This window comes from Glycine max, chromosome 8 (genome assembly GCF_000004515.6).
Source record: "Glycine max cultivar Williams 82 chromosome 8, Glycine_max_v4.0, whole genome shotgun sequence".
Classification (NCBI taxonomy): domain Eukaryota; kingdom Viridiplantae; phylum Streptophyta; class Magnoliopsida; order Fabales; family Fabaceae; genus Glycine; species Glycine max.
Genome location: NC_038244.2, coordinates 9,734,629 through 9,749,369, shown reverse-complemented (window position 1 = coordinate 9,749,369; position 14,741 = coordinate 9,734,629). Strand labels below are relative to the sequence as shown.

At 35.0% G+C, this 14,741-nt stretch overlaps 3 protein-coding genes across 5 annotated transcripts; 1 reads left to right on the top strand and 2 right to left on the bottom strand.

The window, feature by feature from the left end:
* Nucleotides 1–340: 340 nt before the first annotated feature.
* On the top strand, nucleotides 341–4,922 carry BZIP63 (bZIP transcription factor 63). Its single transcript, NM_001358722.1, has 5 exons — nucleotides 341–494; nucleotides 1,881–2,622; nucleotides 3,113–3,188; nucleotides 3,307–3,433; nucleotides 4,244–4,922. The coding sequence occupies exons 2-5, from the start codon at nucleotides 1,901–1,903 to the stop codon at nucleotides 4,447–4,449; spliced, it is 1,131 nt and encodes a 376-aa protein (NP_001345651.1). The 5' UTR covers nucleotides 341–494; nucleotides 1,881–1,900; the 3' UTR covers nucleotides 4,450–4,922.
* Nucleotides 4,923–6,309: 1,387 nt separating this feature from the next.
* On the bottom strand, nucleotides 6,310–9,603 carry LOC100785704 (ubiquitin-like domain-containing CTD phosphatase-like). Of its 2 annotated transcripts, NM_001289222.2 has the most exons (6): nucleotides 9,241–9,590; nucleotides 8,997–9,141; nucleotides 8,810–8,924; nucleotides 8,386–8,449; nucleotides 8,123–8,288; nucleotides 6,310–7,026 (listed from the first exon to the last, which is right to left on the bottom strand). In NM_001289222.2, the coding sequence occupies exons 1-6, from the start codon at nucleotides 9,495–9,497 to the stop codon at nucleotides 6,784–6,786; spliced, it is 990 nt and encodes a 329-aa protein (NP_001276151.2). In that variant the 5' UTR covers nucleotides 9,498–9,590; the 3' UTR covers nucleotides 6,310–6,783. The 2 variants fall into 2 exon arrangements, with proteins under 2 accessions (NP_001276151.2, XP_040873550.1); XM_041017616.1 differs by having other exon boundaries at nucleotides 6,314–7,026; nucleotides 8,810–9,141; nucleotides 9,241–9,603.
* Nucleotides 9,604–10,474: 871 nt separating this feature from the next.
* Nucleotides 10,475–14,741, bottom strand: LOC100785164 (zinc finger transcription factor YY1). 2 transcript variants are annotated; one of them, XM_003531246.4, is made up of 6 exons: nucleotides 14,463–14,741; nucleotides 13,932–13,990; nucleotides 13,254–13,453; nucleotides 12,328–12,417; nucleotides 11,519–11,662; nucleotides 10,475–11,187 (listed from the first exon to the last, which is right to left on the bottom strand). In XM_003531246.4, exons 1-6 carry the CDS (start codon nucleotides 14,546–14,548, stop codon nucleotides 10,651–10,653), a joined length of 1,116 nt encoding a protein of 371 aa, XP_003531294.1. In that variant the 5' UTR covers nucleotides 14,549–14,741; the 3' UTR covers nucleotides 10,475–10,650. The 2 variants fall into 2 exon arrangements, with proteins under 2 accessions (XP_003531294.1, XP_006585217.1); XM_006585154.3 differs by having other exon boundaries at nucleotides 10,475–11,190; nucleotides 14,463–14,729.

Below are 14,741 nucleotides of genomic sequence, written 5' to 3'. Positions count from 1 at the left end.
AAATTTTGGCATCAAGAAGGGTGACCCAATGTGAGTGAACTAAGGAAAAGTCAATTTATTTTCACTCCAATTTCCAATATCTTGTTACTGGAATCTTTCCATGTTATGGATTTTTTTTTTATATAATAACGAATTTATGGTTCTATTTTGCCATATCTCTAGACAAGTTGGACAGCGATACAACAAGGAGTATTATTTTAAGTTGTTGGTAGGCCAAGGTTGTTGTTTTTTTGGGAATAACCGAAACTTAAAGGGGTGAAAACGTTAAATAGCAAAAGTTTTAGGAACAGTATTTACTTATCATGGTTTTACATTTCAGCCCCATTTCCCAGCTTCAACAAGAAGACAGAGAGAAGAGAAACAAAGAAAGAAAGAAAGAGAGGGAGGTGGTTGAAGAAACGAACCCTAAGAGAGAGAGAGAAAAAAAATCTTTGCTTTGATTTCAAGCTCCTTTACCATTGCATTTCGGGATCTCGAATCTTCAATCTGCAAAGGTTTTCTTTTCCTCCTTCTTTCCTTTTGGTGTTGTCATAATTTTTTTGTTTGCCTGCGAAAACGAATCTGTTTCAATTTTCATTCCCAATTCGTTCGATCAGCTTGAAATCATTGCGTTGTTGATGCCACAGTGTCGCACATTGCACCGTGTTCGGGTTTTTAAATGCTAATTTTGAATTCTGTCTTGATCCTTTTTTCCTCTTGTTTTCTGAATGCGAGTTTTGGGCAGATTCTTTGGGAAAGGTTGAAAAGTGAAGTTTCTATCTTTGTTTTTCTCCCCCACGTCTGGGTCCTGAGGGAATGAAAGTATAAAACGGAAAGTTTGGAAATTGGGTGCTGCGTTTTATTTTTCTTATTTTTTTTAATTTATTGTGGTTAAGTTTTTCTTTGTGGATATGATTTTCTTTCCCCTGGCGAGTTTCATTTGGCTTCCAAGTTTTGAAGTTTTGTTTCTGACTTTTTTTTTTTTTTTAAATGATGTTATTGAGTATTCTGTTACATTGCTAGTTTACTGTTGCGTTGCCAGGCTTGTTAGATGCATGTGTTTAGGTTTGATTATTTTTATTGAAGAAAATTTAGCTGTTAATTTGTTCATCAGTATGGCACTGATTTTAACTTAAAGCATTGGTAAATATTATGTCATTTATGTGTGATGGGATTGCTATTGTGCTTGGTACTATTTCATACGAGTTGTGCATTGCTTATGATAAAAATGTAATGGACAATCTTGGTGTGATGCTCCTGTACTGTGAGGGAAGGATTGATAATGTTGATCAACTATCTGAAATGATTAATAATATATATGTAAAATGAAAATTTGAGATTGTTTGTGAGATCGGTGGACAAATTTCAGAATTGTATTTGGGCTAATAAAAGAAAGAGATAGATCCTTAAAGCTGCCAACCTGTTGTGGACTTTTATTCAATGAAATATATAGTATCAGGGAGATCCGAGATATTTAGTTTTTAGGCTTTTTTCTCGATGAAGTATGCAGATAGATTTACTCATTTTATGGTTATTGAGATTACTGAGATGCTTTATTTTTTTCCAAAGTTTCCTTGGTTACATTACGTGTGGATTCTGTGATACTAGCGCAGTTGCTCTTTTGGTGCTGTGAGTATATTTGCATATAAACCAAATTTCAATTTTTTTAACATTTTCAAGGATACTATGCTAGTGGTTTATAGGATCTTTTTACTGAGTAACATTTATTTGTGGTTTATTTTTTATAATTGAGAGCATGTGCATATCAGATCATCATTGTTGAATCATGGATTTTATGTTTAAATTTTTCATTAGAAGATCCTTCTAAAATTTTCTCTGTTGTCTTTATCTTTTAATTTATTCACATGACCACATTCTTTGGTAATTTATAAATTTGACAGGTATTTTTGATTCTGCTTCTATGGCAAATTCAAAGGGCTCATCGAGTTTCAGAAATTTTATGTATCCTGGAAAGCATCCTCTACTTCCTCCTAAAAGTCCGTTTCCTAGTGTTTCCCAAGCATATGCTGATTATGTCCCAAATCCCGCTGTTGGTTTAAAGGCTGGTAACAGACCGAGAGATGGAAACACACACCACCAACGTACTTCATCTGAGAGCCTAGTTATAGAGGAGCAGCCTTCATGGCTTGATGATCTCCTTAATGAGCCAGAGACACCTGTCCGAAGAGGTGGACATCGACGTTCATCAAGTGATTCTTTTGCGTACATAGACACTGTTAATGCATCTAACCTCAATTATGCTAGTCAGGACGAATATAAATATAAGAATATGATGTCTATTCCACCTTGGTCACCTCAAGATTTTGACTGCAGCAAAGATGCTCGTCATGTGCCTGTTTATGCAGAAATGAACTCCACAAAACAGAAAAATAGGTCATGGGACTCTTTTTCAAATGCCATGACAAATCCAGTTGGTGTTCCCTCAGGCAAAGACAGTGCTGCTTTTCAGAGTTCAGGATTGCAATGTACACCACATGAAGCAGATGCTCTTCCACCAGCTGCAAGTGAAAAGCATGATTCAGTAGAATTGGGTTTACAGGATGCAAAATCCTTTCCTGAAAAAAAGGACATTTCACATGCAAAGTCATCTGCCTCTGAAACTGATACAAAACGTGCTAAACAGTATGCAGCTATTTTCTTGTTTTTATGGATATTACAGTGATTGCTTGATTTTATGCCACTAATATCTAACTTGGGGGATGCTAGTTCTGAATTGTTTCTTGTAGCAAACCCATGAAGTAATGTCATGCCCATTATTGACCCTTTTAAGCCTTTACCAAATAGGCTGGATATTATTATAATATCAAATCTAGACTATACTGATATATACTACCTGCGTGCCATATGGCATCTTAATCTTAATAATATACATAGAAGGAAAAAAGATACAAGTTATATAACAATTATTTGTGGCACAAAGTGATGTCTGTGTTACTATAGCTGGTATACTAACTCTCATGTAGAAAAAGCAGTTAAACCATGCTTCTCATTATATGATGAATGTAGTGTGTTTTTTCTCTTTTTGTTTTCTATTTAATTTCCAGAAGTTTTTTTGAAACCAATCAATTCATATATGGAAAGGAAAATAAATTCTGAAACACTTGTAATGCAGGCAATTTGCTCAACGTTCACGGGTCCGGAAACTTCAATACATAGCGGAGCTGGAAAGGAATGTACAAGCTTTACAGGTAGGTTTCTGCACAAGGCAATATCCTGCATGTTTGCAGAGTGACATAGTATGAAAGTGTACGTAAATATGTAAGAAACTCGAAAGTTCTTATTCTGTTTCTTTCTATGTCAACATAGGCAGAAGGGTCTGAAGTCTCAGCCGAGCTTGAGTTTCTTAACCAGCAGAATCTTATCCTGAGTATGGAGAATAAAGCACTCAAGCAACGTCTAGAAAATATAGCACAAGAGCAGCTTATCAAATATTGTAAGTTTCTACTATATGTGCATTGGCCATTTTCAAGTAACACAAGGTTTTTTTTTTTTACTTGGAAATGTCAATCTCGGTACTGCATATTTCAAGGAAATTGTGTATAGATGCGTAGATACCTCAGCTGGTGAAATCCTTATGAATTTATGATATATTGTATTGTATAGATTAATAGAAAAGGAACACATTAGGTTTATCTAAGTTTTTTATTATATCAATAAGTGGCAAGGAAGTAGAAAGTTCAGGTTCTATTTTCTCTGTGCTAGAGCATGATTGCTAGAGAATTACTGTAATGAGATTAAGGAAAGCGAGGTTTGATCTTTTAAGGGTTGTATTCAAGTAATTTGGGGAAAAATCACAACTGTAGCTCGAGGACTTCAAAACCATGGGGAAAAATCCATTCTTTTGTACCTTTTTATATTAGAAGAATCTAGCAATATAGGATAGTGATGGAACTTAGGAATTAATATTTTGACTTCAAGAAATATGGTGGGGCTCAGTTGACCACCTAAGCTACCGTGTGGCATGTGGGGAGCAGACTTTTCCTGCATTGCAGGGTTCAAATTCCCCTGGAAACACATGGCCAGAGCCGTGCTACCAAATATTCGGATGAGTGAATGGGGATTTGTCTGGCTCCCAGAAAGGTGGGGGGACACCTTGTGGGAGACCAAGAAAACATGAATTGAAATCCTTGCCCCTTGAGTTCTCTTTAGGCCCCATGAGTTCTTTTTTTAAAGCATGATTAGTTTCATTAGATGTCACAGGAACATGTTTTGTACACTAAAATCTATGCAATGTGAAATTCAGTGGAGCAGGAAGTACTGGAAAGAGAGATTGGAAGATTACGTGCATTGTATCAACAGCAGCAACAACCACCACAGACACAGCCACAACAGCAACCATCTGGTAGTCACAGACGCTCGAACAGTAGAGAACTCGAATCTCAGTTTGCAAACCTTTCTCTAAAACACAAGGACACCAATTCAGGGCAAGACCCTGCTCTCAGAATTTAGATTTGCAGTAGCTGTAGCCTTGTTCGGCCTCTACATTCAACCGGTGTTGCCACACCCGCGATAGAATTGTTTCCTTCCCTTCCCATGCATGGGATTGTGCAGAGATTTCCATCCTATGCCCTCTCTCTGCCTGCCAGCTTTGCTGATTTCATCCTTCTCTTAGTCTTTCCGTTTTCTATTTACTTATATTATTACCATTTAATGTGCACCTGGTGGTCATTGCCGAAATCTTATTCTATTTGTCAGTTGACCTACCAGAGGTGGTAACCAACATTTCCAAGCTTTCAACCCCCCACTGTATTTTCAGTGAATATGTAGCTGTATACCCCCTCTTGTGAATCTCCACTATTGTGGAATTTGGCCCAGTGCAAATAGCAAATATCTCAGGGCCATTTGAATGTGCCTTATTTGTATGGATAATGTTTAGCTAATGCTTGTAATGTTATTTTAATGAAGTTAATGTTTTCTTAACATCTTGTTTGGTAGCAATGAGAAAATTGATCTAGGACATTATTTAAGTCATTGATTTCTACAAGTTTCGCTTTCACTTGTAGGTCTAGTTAAAGGTTATTTATTGCTTTTAAATTTTGTAGGGTCCTACAAGTCAAAGCGATTTAACTTTTCATTTGATGAGCTAATATGTTGTTATATTAAATCGCATCTTAGAAGATATGTACTTTATGGGCTTTTGCCACTATCCTTGGTGAAGGGTATTCGGCCCATACTCGGCATCAGGGTAGGATTCATACCGTGGGATTCGGGCAACACGTTCGTGGTTCATGCTAACGTGTATATATTGAACACCGTTTTACTTGCGGGTTGTGTTGAATTAAAGGCAAAGTGTGATTGACATAGTCAATAACTAAAGGGTGATGTTAGGTGCATCTAGTATTTTAAGTAAATGGATAAAAATGTCTTTTACTCAAGATGATTTGTATGAATCATACGGGTCAATCAAAAACTCACGTGTCTTGAAGGTAATTTTGAAATTAACAATAAATGTTGGGTGTACAAGCAATAGAGTTGATGCACCTAGCATCACCCATAACTAAACCGATAGTGTCCAGATAAACCTCCAAAATCAGAAGTTAAAAAATCAATATCTAAAATAGATGAGTTGGTTGATGGTTAGTGTTTATTTTAATTTTAATTTTAAAAAAATTACTTCGAACAAAAATCAATACTTCCAAAATTTAATGAAACAAAAAACTATAATTAGCTTAAACATATTTTTTTATTTACAAAAAGTAAAAATTTATAAAAATATATAATATCTTATTTTATGACATTTTATATTTATGGTTAAATTAGTTTATTGTTCTTTAATTTATTTTTTAGATTCAATTTAATCCTCTAATTTTTTTAGAATTTAATTTGATCTATTAATTTTTAAAAATAATTCAATTGGATCCTACTGAATCATCAGTTTTAGGATATTACACCAAGACATTATCCTTTCTGACAGTTGCAATCAAATAAAATTAGTTATAAAAATTAAAGAATCAAATTAAACGTAAAATAAAAAATTTAAAAATAAATTAAATCTAAATAATAAATTAGAGGATAAAAAACTAATTTAACTTATAATTATCAACTAATTCAAAGACTAATTTTATCAAAGACTTCTAGGTTAATGTACTAACTTATAATTTTTTATTTTTAACTAATCCGATACTTTTGCTTAGTAAACCCATAACAAATCATTGAGTTATTTAAACGAACAGAACCATACTCTCTTTTTTTTCAGTCACTTTAAGACGAACCAAATTGGATCTTTCCTATGTTCTCTCTACAATATTTCTCTTATAATCCAAATGGAGTTTCACACAAAAATTGCCCTACGTAGAACTTCGAAGAGGATCACTAACAAAAGACAATAAAATATATCATGAAGCATAAAATCCAAGAACAACTTCAAGTTTCATTACATGATAGGCCGAAAAACACTAGAGAAGGAGATTGAACTTCCATGTTCAATTGATCACTTTGGAGAATAGTTACAGCCATAGGTGTCACACAAATTATCCATCTTTATACCCTTTCCCAACAAATTATGAAAGGATAGAATATTTTTCATTCATCAAATCAAATTCTGTTCAGGAATTACTGGATAGAAATTGCATAAGCAATATTAGTCCTCTTAGATAACTCCATACAGCTGCTACAAGAAGTCCTTTCCTTTTGTCATTCACCCCGTCCAAAGATATAAATACTTGATATAAAAAACTGAAATCCTCTGGCTGAACAATGTCCTCATAAAACTGCATATTTTTGTAAGTCTAGAAGCTGCATCTTGCTTACCAGATTCCAGTTATTGCATTCAATTATTATTTATCAGTGCCTACGCCTTTTAGTGTTGTCCTCTGTGAATAACTCCCAATTATTATGTTCGAGGTTGCTCAAGTCATCAAGCTCTGCAATGGCTAGTAAGTACTGGGTAAGTTTCACAAGCTCCTGATCACTATCTCGGTTGGCATGAGCCTTCCTGAATGGTTTAATTGTCAAACCATTCTGTGGGTTCATCACAAAATTTCTTCTAAGGTCATCAAACATGATAGTATTTGAAGCATTGTAGAACTGAAATAGAATAAGAAACCACCATCAAGACAACTAGATCATGGGCATGGTTGACTGATGCATAAAATTCAAACAGTACAGAAATAAATGAAAACCAGATATAGATTAAAACAATTTAGAATGTCAAATAGTTTCTTTTTGCAATTTTATCTTACTAGAATCAATAACTCCATAACCTGCCTATGTTTATCTCACTTATGGCTTATGATTATACTCACAAGCATGAACATCTTTTTAGTTTTTCAGGAAGACTAAGTTACAGCAATAGTCCTTTTGTTGGGTTTTTTGGACTCTCTTCCTATGTGGAGTAAAGGCTCAAATGAGAAAATTCATTTTGTCTCACTTGTTTAAGTGGAGAGCAGTCGGATTAGGGTGTAAGAGAAAGGCTCATTTGTGAGGAAAAAATAATTACAAAACATTGAGAGAGAAAGGAGAGGAAAAGTCATTGTGATTTTTGCACACCCACCAGAGAGCGTTTTTCAGATTGCAACTGCGAATTCGTTCACCGTTGGATCGGACTGATTTTTGGACAGTAAGTTCTACACAGGTGATACTTCAAATTGTCCGGTTGAATTGTCAAAACGATATCTGGAGTGGGAGATGAGTGCTTCGCATTTCCTGCTCTGCATTTGGTGTTTTCTATCTTCTTGTTTCTCTATTGTAAGCATTGGTGCTTGATTTTGGTTTGACTGTTTTCGGTGTACTTGTTGGAGACTCTCTTATACCTTTATTGATTATAGTGAAGTTATTTTTTTGGTTTAGACGACCGTGATTTTTATCCTTACATTGAGAGGTTTTCCACGTTAAATAAATTGTGTCTCTTCTGTGCTTTGAATTTTTATTTTACGCTCTATATTTTATTGGTGTTCATGATAGGTTCTTGCAAGTTTACGGGAATTAATTTCTGTTGCCTATTCCTCTATTATTGAATTTGTTATTGTTTGGCCTGTTTTCCCCACCACATTTTTGGGTTTCCTTTCTCTCCGCTATTCATCGGTAGACGGGGGAGTGTATGATTGAACAAATATGCTAACATAATTCTATTAACTTTCCATTAAGAAAATAAATGGCGTGTTATTTTATTGCATAATATTACCTCAGGGAACTTAGCCCAGATCAAACCAAGAGGCTTGCAATCAAAGACCCCACGAGAAGAAGTCTGAACCGTGATCATTGCCATGTGGTCAAGAAGTGCGGTGATTTTGTAGTTAGGATTGTCCAACACCCCAAGTTGTTCCATCTTGACTTTAATCCACTTCATGCTGCAGGAAGGCATTTATTCCATTACATAGATACCTTGAACCTCTTGTCCCAAAAGAATAAGAATCAGGCAGGACAGATATAGTAAAATGACAGTACCTGGTTGCCGACCATATCATAATGTCATACTCAGAATAAACTGAAGTAAGAAACTCGTGAAGGTCTGCAAAAGGGAGAGATAAAAAAGGGACAAGTTAGAAACAAGCGAAAGGAAAGAAATAATATCGAGTTTAACTGTCTGCGAAAATTCTTGTACTATCAACCAAGTTCTCATACATAAGACCTGTAATGACAGCGTAAAAAGACATTTATAATATCAACGCCTTTCAAATAAATTCAATAATAATAGATTAGTTCATCCGCATTGATCAATTTAATTCCAAAAATTAGAAAAATTTCATTTTAATCACTAAAATTACAAAACTAAGGACTAAAGATGCCAAGATTCGATAATTTCAGTGATTAAAAATGGCATTTTTGAATGGAAATGCTAAGAGAGAAGGAAGGGGGGAAATGAAATTACAGGGTCTCATGAGTTGAAGAGGGTTCTCAGCAGTGGAGCGGTGATCAAAGAGAGTGTAATCAATATCCAGAACAAGCAGTTTCTTCCCTTGGCGACAGGAATTTTGAAGCTCAATCTGTAGATAGGTATTGTTTGTTACAAAAGAAACAAAAAAAACAAAATGAAAATGCGAAGAAAGAAGAAGAACCTTGAAGTGATGAATGCGTCTATTCAACTTCAGCTTGTTGACTTCCATATCTTTGATGTCAACAGCTTCGTCCTTGGGAAGCTCCAAATCATCGAGGATCTCAGGGGACTCCACGGGATCCACGAGCAAGTCCTCTTCCGTAGTACTGCAATTCATTCATTCATTCGACTGAGTAATGATGTAATGAAAGAAAACCCTAAAAGTAAAAGTGTGAAACGAAACGAGAGAGAGCGTAGTGGCGTACCCGATCATGGTCATCTTGAGAGAGGAGTTGAGGGGGAGCTGGGAGAGGAAGAGAGAGTCGTCGTTGAGTTTGGAACCGAGTTTGGGGTACAAGAGCTTTTGCCGAAGGGGTAAGACGTTGGTTAGCTCGCAGATTCGGCGCTTGAGTTCGCCCACGGTGTCGTCGGCGCAGACTCTGACGGTGTACTCGTTGCCGATCCATTTCACTTTCAGCGTCAGTTCCTCCCACGACGCCGAAGCCGTAGCCGTAGTAGCCATGCCTCCTCCGTCACTCACCCACCGCTCTTCCTTCCTTCCTTCCTTTGCAGCAACAACAACAAACAAAACAAAACTTACTCCGTAGATTTGGATAAAAATCTCTTTCTCACTTTCTTCTGATATTTATTCACATTATGATTTCTCTTTCTTTTTTTTCTTGATTTGCTTTCAAATTATTCTAAGATGTTTAATTTCATCCCTAAATTTTTAAAAGATTTATCTTATTTTTTTATGTATTAATTTAATCATTTTGACTGTTTTTATTTACAAAAACTTAGGAATCACATTGATAATTAAGTTTATTTTTAACTAATTAAGTTTTAATTTTCTAGATGAACTAGAGAACTAATATTCAATTAGGTCTTACTCGCACTTAAAACTTATTTATCTATTAAATACTAGTATTAATGAGTGACAACTTATATAAAGAAAATTCTTAAATTTTGTATAATTAAAACATAAAACATTTAATAGATAATTAATAGCTTTCTCTTTCATTTCATATTTTCATTTTCTTTTCATATCTCTATTTATTTTGCTACGACATCACTTATGCTTTTTAATATTAAAATATTTATTATTTTTATTTTTAAAATTAAATAAATAAAACTTAAATTTGCACAATAGTCATATTTGAAAGATCAAAAGTTCAAGTAACAATGCAGTAATAATATATAAAAAAATATTATTATATATAGCATGTTGAAATCGGCATTGTAAGTACAATACTAAATCTATCCATTTGTATCGTTCTTTTGGACTTTTATAAGAATGAGTAACGATTAAGAATTAAAATCTTTTAAAAGATTGGTGTTGTGACCTTTTAAACATTTAAAAACGAACCTAATGATATAATATTTTGAAGTATAGCTGTGACAGGATGACAGAATTATACCTCCATTCCAAGGTTTATCCAAAGTCTTCAAAATTCAGTCAGAATCTTGCGGTGTCAACGGATGACAACTGAACCAAGAGCATTTTAAATCGCATTTTATTTATATAAATTCTTCCTAATGCTTGTAACAGCCAACACACAGTTTGACAAGATGTCATTTCCAAAGCCAAATAAAAAAGCGACAACCCAAAAAACAATTGTAGAAGAGAAATATACTTCTTGAAAAAGGTAAGTTCCATAGAGGATGCCATAACTGATTCAGTCTTCATATTCTGTTTCTTCATCATCATCTTCATTGTTTCCTCCTGCATATCTCCAACCATCTTCAACATTGTCACGATCCTCTTCTGTTTCTTCACTATCTTCTTCATCGAAAGGTTCATCTTTCACGGGCCAAGAATTTTTATTTACAGTTAAAGTGGGAGTGGAGACTTTGCGTTTTGCAATTTTGGAAGGAGGCAACTTGAGGTTTGGTTTTGGCTTACTCTGCTTCTGAATTTTACCATTTGACCGTTTCGCAACATAGGCATCATGGTCACTTGCTTCATCCATTTCATTGCCAACATTAGCCTGAGCATGCTCTGCATTTTCATCAGCCATAAGCCCCGGGTGCTCCCTCTTCAAATGGAGTCTAAGCTTGTATTCATGGATGTATGCCTTTTCACACCCATCATAGGGACATGCATAGGGACGGTCAGATGATGCAGAACCGTATGCCCCTCCAGATGGTTTAGAAGTTTTTGTTTGCTTCTCTGGAGGTGGAGTAGTGTACTTTGCCACATCCAAGGGTGCATTCTGCTAGATAAGGTTGAAATTCCAAATCAAACGGTTATTCAAGAAATGTTAACAGTTTCAAAAATTTGTGAATCACATCCACTGGAGTAATTCATCAGTTTCGAATTAGAGACATCTTTATAAAGAAATTCACAATATACATGAGAAAAATAATACATATTTGTACTGAGATATACTAACAAACCAAATGAAACTATTGCAGAAACACCAAATGGATGGATTAAAAGAACAGAGATGCTTTACATGATAACATGCATCATTAATTAATAGACTGAGTGGTAAAAAAATAAGGAAAGTGTACCAGCTACACAAATAGGAAACACTACCCAACCTTTTCATGATGAGATGCAATGTGATTCTTTAGCTTGTATTCATGAGCATATCTCTTTCCACAATCTGGATATGGGCAGATATGATAGTTCTCTTGAGAATGTGTTTTCATGTGAGACCTTAAGTTGAAATCCAGGGAGAAGGCCTGCAGCAGATTGACAAATTTGGTCACTAAGATGTTGTGATTACAAACATACACTCATAAAGACATTATCCAAACTCCAAAGCGAAAGACTGAAATAGTGGATAAAATTGAAGATAATATCATACATGAACTAATTTATCCACTCAAAAGTGTTCTCTCTCTCTCTCTCTATCTCTCTCTCTCTATCTATCTATCTATCTATCTATATATATATATATATATAGAGAGAGAGAGAGAGATTCATGAAAATAACAACAATGATTTAATCACAATATAGTCAACTATAAAACAGCATTTGGTCTATATTGATTCAACTTGAAAATTTTACAAATTCGTTGGTTACCCTCTATATCAACAATTTAATGACTATGTACAAATAGGTCTCACAATCAAGGACTCAAGCTTTGCTGCTTGAATATCCCTGGTAATTGCAAATTTCCATTGAGAAAACATTCCGACCAAAACAGATTCAGAGTGGACAGTAAAAGACTGAAGTCATGATGGTCTTTGTGATAGGAAGAAATAGATGGCAAGCATCAAGCTAAATGGAATGTCACAAATCCAAATATGTAAACCATAAAGAACAACACAGAACATGTAACACCAACTAGGGAAAGGAAGCCATCATAGAAAACAACAAACCCTTAATTGGATCGGACCATCACCTTACCACAGCCTTCATGAGGACACACAAAATCCCTCTCCCCTGTATGAATGAGAAAATGTCTTTTCAACTTTGAGCTATCCAGAAATTTCTGCAATGTAAACAAAATACTTTCAGCACTGCTAAATAGACCTGCCATTAGAGTAAACCACAGCAAGCTATCGCATCTTGATACATGGCATTAAATAAATAAATAAATAAAGTGTAATTAACAAAAATATAAACCAATTAGAAAAGGGTCTAATGATTTGTTTTAATTAAGTATGCTCCAAACATGCAACATAAATGCCAATACTTAAATAAAAAGCAGTTCTTAGATCACTTTACCTAACCCTGCCCCCCAGAGTTGCATTGTAAACATTATATAGTCCCATGAAATTTCCTTTCCATGTTATATGATAAGCACCCAAGTACTTGGGGAACCCACCCTTAAAAGGTAGTTGTTAAGGGGGGAGAACCAAATACTCAAATACTCCACTGAGAATCCCATACTACTCGATGTGGGACTTAGGCACCCCATAATACCCAAGTCCCTATAATGATACTTATTGGACATACACATTGGAAAAATAAGCATCATTTATTAAAATGGAATGACACACCCAGGAGATCCAGACAGAAGCTAGAAGATAAAATAAAGAGGGAATGATAGACATGTAATATCTCAATCTAAAAGCAAACACATGCAAAAACCTATATTCATGGCATGAAAGAAAAATAGAGTTTACGAAGCGAGGGCTCAACACAATGTTGCATTAAAGCTATAGGCTACTCACTGGATAAGAGACTGGTAAAAAAAGTGTAATTTGATCTGCTTTTCCAGCATGTAGTAATGTAAATTATCATTTCACAACTTGGCAATACAATGGCATATATATAATAAATGCTGGTGTATGGGTGTGCATCTGTAAGTATTAAAATCATTACCTTTCCACATCCATCGTAGTGACAAACATATTGCCTCTCTCCATGGATGTGAGAATGTTTCCTCAACGCACCAGCATCTATGAATGTCTTTCCACAGCCATCATAGCTGCAAAGAAAAAGTACTTCAGTAGTTGGCTCTGGTTCTGGCTCTGGCACTGAAGGCTCTTTCACCTTTTCTTTCAAGGTCTTCAAGGTATCCTCTTAGGAAAGTAATACAAAGAGAAATGTAAGATACAAAACATGATATATTAACATCATCATATGATACAGTGGTCTCTTAACAAAGCACCTAAACGTCAATTTTTTGCATGTTTTACAACTATATTGTTTATTGAATTAGTATTAAGTATTAAAAAAGATACTATAACTCCTATCTCACCAGAAGTAAAAACTGTTACCTGCTCTCACCCAACTTCAGCAAAAAACAGCCAAACAACTGATTATCTCATGTCAACAATGCATACTAGCCATTAGGTTAAACCATGTTAAATTTTGTCTTAAATCTTGCTTCACCTTATTTTCTACCAAGTTTTGTATCATTATAAAAGCTAAACAAAACATTAGCATCAATTAATTTTAAAAAAAATAAAATACACAGATGCAAACAGACACAGAATGGCCAAATGGGGGCAGGAATGAGCAAAGATGTAAGCTTGCTGGATAGTAAAAAAGACCAACCTGTTACCCATTTTAAGATCATGCACTTCCCTCCCGTCGTCACAAGATCTTGGGGAACCCTGGCAGCAATATTGATCTGATTATTAGCATAACACTTAAACCAAATGAAATATGAAAAGAATGGAAACTGCACATGACCAGCTAAAACATTATAATCTGATCTCTCCATCTATAACAGCAACATGGAAGGACTAACCTTAAACACACTCTATCCTTTCATTCACATTCCTAAACCGAGAAAATTACAAAACGTTTATAAAAACAATAAGAATGATAGCAAGGTCCCATGATAATCCCTGATTATAATTTCATTCCACTCATTCCAAAAAAAAGAAAAAAACTCAATTAATGAGAAAGCTTGGTATAAACATAAAAACCAAGCAGTTTCTCAAAGTTAATTCAATAAGCACAGTAATTAACAATAACATAGAAATTGAGCCTCGTTACAAACAAGACAATTTTCCGCGATACTGAAATCCCTAAAACATAGGTGTATGTAAATTATGAGAGGCGTGAAGAAATTAGGAATACCATTCTTTGACCCATTTAACTGCGGGAGCCTTGGACTTGAGGATGGGGCGCCTCTCGAAGTAGCTGTTACTGTAGTGAATCTCCATCTCCGCTACGCTCTTTCCTTCGCAAATTCTGAGAACCTATTTCGCGTTTTAGGGTTTGGTGTGTTTCAGGGACGGATTTTCTCGCCAACCGTACTTGGATTTGGATCCTCTCTTCCTCTTCACTTACACGATATCGCTAGCGGCTTAATGGGGAGAAGACACTGTTTTTATTTTAAGATTGAATTACTCAATT

What these genes read in the sequence shown, in the direction of transcription:
- BZIP63 (NM_001358722.1), top strand. Translation starts at nt 1,901, where the DNA reads ATGGCAAATTCAAAGGGCTCATCGAGTTTCAGAAATTTTATGTATCCT. An exon ending in GGAATGTACAAGCTTTACAG is followed by an intron (nt 3,189 to 3,306) that starts GTAGGTTTCTGC and finishes ATGTCAACATAG; the next exon opens with GCAGAAGGGTCTGAAGTCTC. An exon ending in AGAGCAGCTTATCAAATATT is followed by an intron (nt 3,434 to 4,243) that starts GTAAGTTTCTAC and finishes TGTGAAATTCAG; the next exon opens with TGGAGCAGGAAGTACTGGAA.
- LOC100785704 (XM_041017616.1), bottom strand. Translation starts at nt 9,497, where the DNA reads ATGGCTACTACGGCTACGGCTTCGGCGTCGTGGGAGGAACTGACGCTG. An exon ending in TCTTCAACTCATGAGACCCT is followed by an intron (nt 8,450 to 8,809) that starts GTAATTTCATTT and finishes TCCCTTTTGCAG; the next exon opens with ACCTTCACGAGTTTCTTACT. An exon ending in ATGATATGGTCGGCAACCAG is followed by an intron (nt 8,289 to 8,385) that starts GTACTGTCATTT and finishes GCCTTCCTGCAG; the next exon opens with CATGAAGTGGATTAAAGTCA.
- LOC100785164 (XM_006585154.3), bottom strand. Translation starts at nt 14,548, where the DNA reads ATGGAGATTCACTACAGTAACAGCTACTTCGAGAGGCGCCCCATCCTC. An exon ending in CTCATGAAGGCTGTGGTAAG is followed by an intron (nt 11,663 to 12,327) that starts GTGATGGTCCGA and finishes AATCTGCTGCAG; the next exon opens with GCCTTCTCCCTGGATTTCAA. An exon ending in TTGCATCTCATCATGAAAAG is followed by an intron (nt 11,191 to 11,518) that starts GTTGGGTAGTGT and finishes AACCTTATCTAG; the next exon opens with CAGAATGCACCCTTGGATGT.